Source organism: Chanos chanos, chromosome 13, assembly GCF_902362185.1.
Source record: "Chanos chanos chromosome 13, fChaCha1.1, whole genome shotgun sequence".
NCBI classification, from domain to species: Eukaryota; Metazoa; Chordata; class Actinopteri; order Gonorynchiformes; family Chanidae; genus Chanos; species Chanos chanos.
Genome location: NC_044507.1, coordinates 587,501 through 595,000, shown reverse-complemented (window position 1 = coordinate 595,000; position 7,500 = coordinate 587,501). Strand labels below are relative to the sequence as shown.

At 48.0% G+C, this 7,500-nt stretch overlaps 1 protein-coding gene across 1 annotated transcript in view; it reads left to right on the top strand.

The window, feature by feature from the left end:
* Positions 1-7,500, top strand: part of ptprq (protein tyrosine phosphatase receptor type Q) — a 95,442-nt gene that overhangs the window by 38,861 nt on the left and 49,081 nt on the right. The window contains exons 17-19 of the mRNA XM_030790436.1: positions 3,055-3,209; positions 6,551-6,702; positions 7,090-7,234. Of these exons, the coding sequence (XP_030646296.1) occupies positions 3,055-3,209; positions 6,551-6,702; positions 7,090-7,234 (452 nt within the window). The remainder of the gene's footprint in view (positions 1-3,054; positions 3,210-6,550; positions 6,703-7,089; positions 7,235-7,500) is intronic.

Genomic DNA, 7,500 nt, shown 5'->3' with positions numbered 1-7,500 from the left:
GTGTAGTGGACTATACCATATAGTCTAGGTGTGTAGTAGACTATACCATGTAGTCTAGGTGTGTAGTGGACTATACCATATAACCCAGGTGTGTAGTGGACTATACCATATAACCTAGGTGTGTAGTAGACTATACCATATAGTCTAGGTGTGTAGTAGACTATACCATATAACCCAGGTGTGTAGTAGACTATACCATATAGTCTAGGTGTGTAGTGGACTATACCATATAGTCTAGGTGTGTAGTAGACTATACCATATAACCCAGGTGTGTAGTAGACTATACCATATAGTCTAGGTGTGTAGTGGACTATACCATATAGTCTAGGTGTGTAGTGGACTATACCATATAGTCTAGGTGTGTAGTGGACTATACCATATAGTCTAGGTGTGTAGTGGACTATACCATATAACCTAGGTGTGTAGTGGACTATACCATATAGTCTAGGTGTGTAGTGGACTATACCATGTAGTCTAGGTGTGTAGTGGACTATACCATATAACCTAGGTGTGTAGTGGACTATACCATATAACCTAGGTGTGTAGTAGACTATACCATGTAGTCTAGGTGTGTAGTGGACTATACCATGTAGTCTAGGTGTGTAGTGGACTATACCATATAACCTAGGTGTGTAGTGGACTATACCATATAGTCTAGGTGTGTAGTAGACTATACCATGTAGTCTAGGTGTGTAGTGGACTATACCATATAGTCTAGGTGTGTAGTGGACTATACCATATAACCTAGGTGTGTAGTGGTCTATACCATATAGTCTAGGTGTGTAGTGGACTATACCATATAACCTAGGTGTGTAGTGGACTATACCATATAACCTAGGTGTGTAGTAGACTATACCATGTAGTCTAGGTGTGTAGTGGACTATACCATGTAGTCTAGGTGTGTAGTGGACTATACCATATAGTCTAGGTGTGTAGTAGACTATACCATGTAGTCTAGGTGTGTAGTGGACTATACCATATAGTCTAGGTGTGTAGTGGACTATACCATATAACCTAGGTGTGTAGTGGACTATACCATATAGTCTAGGTGTGTAGTAGACTATACCATGTAGTCTAGGTGTGTAGTGGACTATACCATGTAGTCTAGGTGTGTAGTGGACTATACCATATAGTCTAGGTGTGTAGTAGACTATACCATATAGTCTAGGTGTGTAGTGGACTATACCATATAACCTAGGTGTGTAGTGGACTATACCATATAACCTAGGTGTGTAGTGGACTATACCATATAGTCTAGGTGTGTAGTGGACTATACCATGTAGTCTAGGTGTGTAGTGGACTATACCATGTAGTCTAGGTGTGTAGTGGACTATACCATATAACCTAGGTGTGTAGTGGACTATACCATATAACCTAGGTGTGTAGTAGACTATACCATGTAGTCTAGGTGTGTAGTGGACTATACCATGTAGTCTAGGTGTGTAGTGGACTATACCATATAGTCTAGGTGTGTAGTAGACTATACCATATAGTCTAGGTGTGTAGTGGACTATACCATATAACCTAGGTGTGTAGTGGACTATACCATATAACCTAGGTGTGTAGTGGACTATACCATATAGTCTAGGTGTGTAGTGGACTATACCATGTAGTCTAGGTGTGTAGTGGACTATACCATGTAGTCTAGGTGTGTAGTGGACTATACCATATAACCTAGGTGTGTAGTGGACTATACCATATAACCTAGGTGTGTAGTAGACTATACCATGTAGTCTAGGTGTGTAGTGGACTATACCATATAGTCTAGGTGTGTAGTAGACTATACCATATAACCTAGGTGTGTAGTGGACTATACCATATAACCTAGGTGTGTAGTGGACTATACCATATAACCTAGGTGTGTACTGGACTATACCATATAGTCTAGGTGTGTAGTAGACTATACCATATAGTCTAGGTGTGTAGTGGACTATACCATATAACCTAGGTGTGTAGTGGACTATACCATATAACCTAGGTGTGTAGTGGACTATACCATATAGTCTAGGTGTGTAGTGGACTATACCATGTAGTCTAGGTGTGTAGTGGACTATACCATATAACCTAGGTGTGTAGTGGACTATACCATATAACCTAGGTGTGTAGTAGACTATACCATGTAGTCTAGGTGTGTAGTGGACTATACCATATAGTCTAGGTGTGTAGTAGACTATACCATGTAGTCTAGGTGTGTAGTAGACTATACCATATAACCTAGGTGTGTAGTGGACTATACCATATAGTCTAGGTGAGTAGTGGACTATACCATATAGTCTAGGTGTGTAGTAGACTATACCATGTAGTCTAGGTGTGTAGTGGACTATACCATATAGTCTAGGTGTGTAGTGGACTATACCATATAACCTAGGTGTGTAGTGGACTATACCATATAGGTTTGTATTACACTCTATGATGTTCGCACAACAACGACATCGCCTATCAACGCATTTCTCAGAACGCATCCCTGTCAATAAGTGACGCACAACTTGTATTCCAAAATCTGAAAAAATCCAAAATTAGAAAGACTTCTGGCCCCAGGCATTTCGGATAAGGGATACTCAACCTGTACCGTAAACCAGACATTTGAGATAAAACAGACATAAGCTATAAGCTACTCTCATATGAAGAGTTATGCATGACAGTGGTCTTCAAATACAGCCACTCTCTTGCCCTGTTCAAATAAAGTGATTCATGTAGAGATATTGTGATTACTTTTGCAGTCTGATTACTTGTGTGTACATTACAAACCTCTCTTGTTTGAGACACAGAGAGAGAGAGAGGTTTGCAATGTTCATGTTTTTAGCATGTTGTTGTGTGTGTATCTGTGTGTGTATGTTTGGATAGGGTATTTACATGCGTGTGTAATTGTGTGTGTCTGTGCATGTGTGTGTGGATAGGGTATTGACATGTGTGTGTGTGTCTGTGCATGTGCGTGTGTGTGTGTGTGGATAGGGTGTTGACCTGTGTGTGTATTCGTCTGTGCATGCGCGCGCGCGTGTGTGTGGATAGGGTGTTGACCTGTGTGTGTATTTGTCTGTGCGTGCACGGCTGTAGGAACCTGAGCTCTGAGCGAGAGTGGAATGTGAGTGTGACGTCAGTCGTCGTGTCTGTGGATGGAGAGGGGCTATACAACGCCTCTGTCTCCAGCTGGACACGTCTGGGAGATGGAGGAATTCTCATATACATCACCTTTAGCACTACAGAGTCTGGTATACACACGCGCACACACACACACTCACACATAGACTCACACTAACAAACACAGACAAACACACACACTCACACAGACTCGCATGCAAACACACATGTTCACATGTGAAAACAGTGGCCTGGACTAACCATGTCCAGTCCCCTACACTTCATTTCCATATCACCCAGTGCAGAGCCAAAGAACCTGTTATGACTGGGCCTGGACAGTCAAAGACATCTGTGATGAGACCCACAGACACACTCACCCTCTCCCCGAAAAGACCCACAGACACACTCACCCTCTCCCCGAAAAGACCCACAGACACACTCACCCTCTCCCCGAAAAGACCCACAGACACACTCAACCTCTCCCCGAAAAGACCCACAGACACACTCACCCTCTCCCCGAAAAGACCCACAGACACATTCACCCTCTTATTGAAAAGACCCACAGACACACTCACCCTCTCCCCGAAAAGACCCACAGACACATTCACCCTCTCCCCGAAAAGACCCACAGACACACTCACCCTCTCCCCGAAAAGACCCACAGACACACTCACCCTCTTATTGAAAAGACCCACAGACACACTCACCCTCTCCCCGAAAAGACCCACAGACACACTCACCCTCTTATTGAAAAGACCCACAGACACACTCACCCTCTCCCCGAAAAGACCCACAGACACACTCACCCTCTTATTGAAAAGACCCACAGACACATTCACCCTCTCCCCGAAAAGACCCACAGACACATTCACCCTCTCCCCGAAAAGACCCACAGACACACTCACCCTCTCCCCGAAAAGACCCACAGACACACTCACCCTCTCCCCGAAAAGACCCACAGACTCACTCACCCTCTCCCCGAAAAGACCCACAGACACACTCACCCTCTCCCCGAAAAGACCCACAGACACACTCACCCTCTCCCCGAAAAGACCCACAGACACACTCACCCTCTTATTGAAAAGAACCACAGACACATTCACCCTCTCCCCGAAAAGACCCACAGACACATTCACCCTCTCCCCGAAAAGACCCACAGACACACTCACCCTCTCCCCGAAAAGACCCACAGACACACTCACCCTCTCCCCGAAAAGACCCACAGACTCACTCACCCTCTCCCCGAAAAGACCCACAGACACACTCACCCTCTCCCCGAAAAGACCCACAGACACACTCACCCTCTCCCCGAAAAGACCCACAGACACATTCACCCTCTCCCCGAAAAGACCCACAGACACATTCACCCTCTCCCCGAAAAGACCCACAGACACACTCACCCTCTCCCCGAAAAGACCCACAGACACACTCACCCTCTCCCCGAAAAGACCCACAGACTCACTCACCCTCTCCCCGAAAAGACCCACAGACACACTCACCCTCTCCCCGAAAAGACCCACAAACACACTCACCCTCTCCCCGAAAAGACCCACAGACTCACTCACCCTCTTATTGAAAAGACCCACAGACACATTCACCCTCTTATTGAAAAGACCCACAGACACATTCACCCTCTTATTGAAAAGACCCACAGATACATTCACCCTCTCCCCGAAAAGACCCACAGACTCACTCACCCTCTCCCCGAAAAGACCCACAGACACACTCACCCTCTCCCCGAAAAGACCCACAGACTCACTCACCCTCTCCCCGAAAAGACCCACAGACACACTCACCCTCTCCCCGAAAAGACCCACAGACTCACTCACCCTCTCCCCGAAAAGACCCACAGACTCACTCACCCTCTTATTGAAAAGACCCACAGACACACTCACCCTCTCCCCGAAAAGACCCACAGACACACTCACCCTCTTATTGAAAAGACCCACAGACACACTCACCCTCTTATTGAAAAGACCCACAGACACACTCACCCTCTCCCCGAAAAGACCCACAGACTCACTCACCCTCTTATTGAAAAGACCCACAGACACACTCACCCTCTTATTGAAAAGACCCACAGACACATTCACCCTCTCCCCGAAAAGACCCACAGACTCACTCACCCTCTCCCCGAAAAGACCCACAGACTCACTCACCCTCTCCCCGAAAAGACCCACAGACACACTCACCCTCTCCCCGAAAAGACCCATAGACACACTCAACCTCTCCCCGAAAAGACCCACAGACACACTCACCCTCTCCCCGAAAAGACCCACAGACTCACTCACCCTCTCCCCGAAAAGACCCACAGACACACTCACCCTCTTATTGAAAAGACCCACAGACACACTCACCCTCTTATTGAAAAGACCCACAGACACACTCACCCTCTCCCCGAAAAGACCCACAGACACACTCACCCTCTTATTGAAAAGACCCACAGACACACTCACCCTCTTATTGAAAAGACCCACAGACACACTCACCCTCTCCCCGAAAAGACCCACAGACTCACTCACCCTCTCCCCGAAAAGACCCACAGACACACTCACCCTCTCCCCGAAAAGACCCACAGACACATTCACCCTCTCCCCGAAAAGACCCACAGACTCACTCACCCTCTTATTGAAAAGACCCACAGACACATTCACCCTCTCCCCGAAAAGACCCACAGACACATTCACCCTCTCCCCGAAAAGACCCACAGACACACTCACCCTCTCCCCGAAAAGACCCACAGACACACTCACCCTCTCCCCGAAAAGACCCACAGACACACTCAACCTCTCCCCGAAAAGACCCACAGACACACTCACCCTCTCCCCGAAAAGACCCACAGACACATTCACCCTCTTATTGAAAAGACCCACAGACACACTCACCCTCTTATTGAAAAGACCCACAGACACACTCACCCTCTCCCCGAAAAGACCCACAGACTCACTCACCCTCTCCCCGAAAAGACCCACAGACACACTCACCCTCTCCCCGAAAAGACCCACAGACACATTCACCCTCTCCCCGAAAAGACCCACAGACACACTCACCCTCTCCCCGAAAAGACCCACAGACACATTCACCCTCTCCCCGAAAAGACCCACAGACACATTCACCCTCTCCCCGAAAAGACCCACAGACACACTCACCCTCTCCCGAAAAGACCCACAAACACACTCACCCTCTCCCCGAAAAGACCCACAGACTCACTCACCCTCTCCCCGAAAAGACCCACAGACACACTCACCCTCTTATTGAAAAGACCCACAGACACACTCAACCTCTCCCCGAAAAGACCCACAGACACATTTAGCCTCTCCCTGAAAAGACCCACAGACTCACTCGTCCTGTCACCGAAAAGGAAATGCACCGTATGTAGTGCATATAATCATTTGATAAAATCAAATATGCATCATAAAGATCCCAGTAACTGTTGTGTGTGTGTGTGTGTGTGTGTGTGTGTGTGTTGCAGTGCCATCTGACCCCCCTCAGAACGTGTCCTATACCATCCTCTCCCCCACTTCAGTGCAGCTCAGCTGGGACCCCCCCACCCAGCCCAACGGAATTATCCAATATTACACCATCTATTACTACAACAATGAGACAGATACAGTCTCCACACAGGTACACACACACACAGAGGCAGACATACATACATACGTACACTCGCACACGCACACGCACACGCACAGACTCACACACACACATACACGCACGCACACAGACACTCACACACGCACACGCACAGACTCACACACACACATACACGCACGCACACAGACACTCACACACGCACAGACTCACACACGCACACGCACGGACTCACACACGCACACGCACAGACTAACACACGCACATACACGCACGCACACAGACACTCACACACGCACACGCACAGACTCACACACGCACACACACAGACACGCACACGCACACGCACAGACACGCACATTCAGTGCACGGTGTCCTAATCCCATCTCTCTGTCTGTGTGTCTCTCTGTGTTTCATCAGCGAGTGGCAGGGTCTGAGAACCAGGGGGCGGTCTTGTCTGGGCTGGGGGGGGGTCAGATCTACAGTGTGTGGCTGAGCTCCAGCACGTCCCAGGGGGAGGGTGTGGTGAGGAGTGAGCCTGTGACCATCATCACTCCAGAAGACGGTCAGTCTTCTCACAGACCTCGGGGGGAGTGGACGCCTGACTGCACTGTTTTTCCTACCGTTTTTTACTCCTCAGAATCACACAAAAACCCTGAGACGCACATGCACACGCACACACACACACACACATGCACGCGCACACACGCACGCACACACACACACACACACACACATTCAGTGAAGGTTATGAAAGTGAGATGGTTCCCTTTACCAAGCAACAAACTGGGATTGTCGTAATTCCCTGAAGTTCCAAGGTGTGTCTGTGTG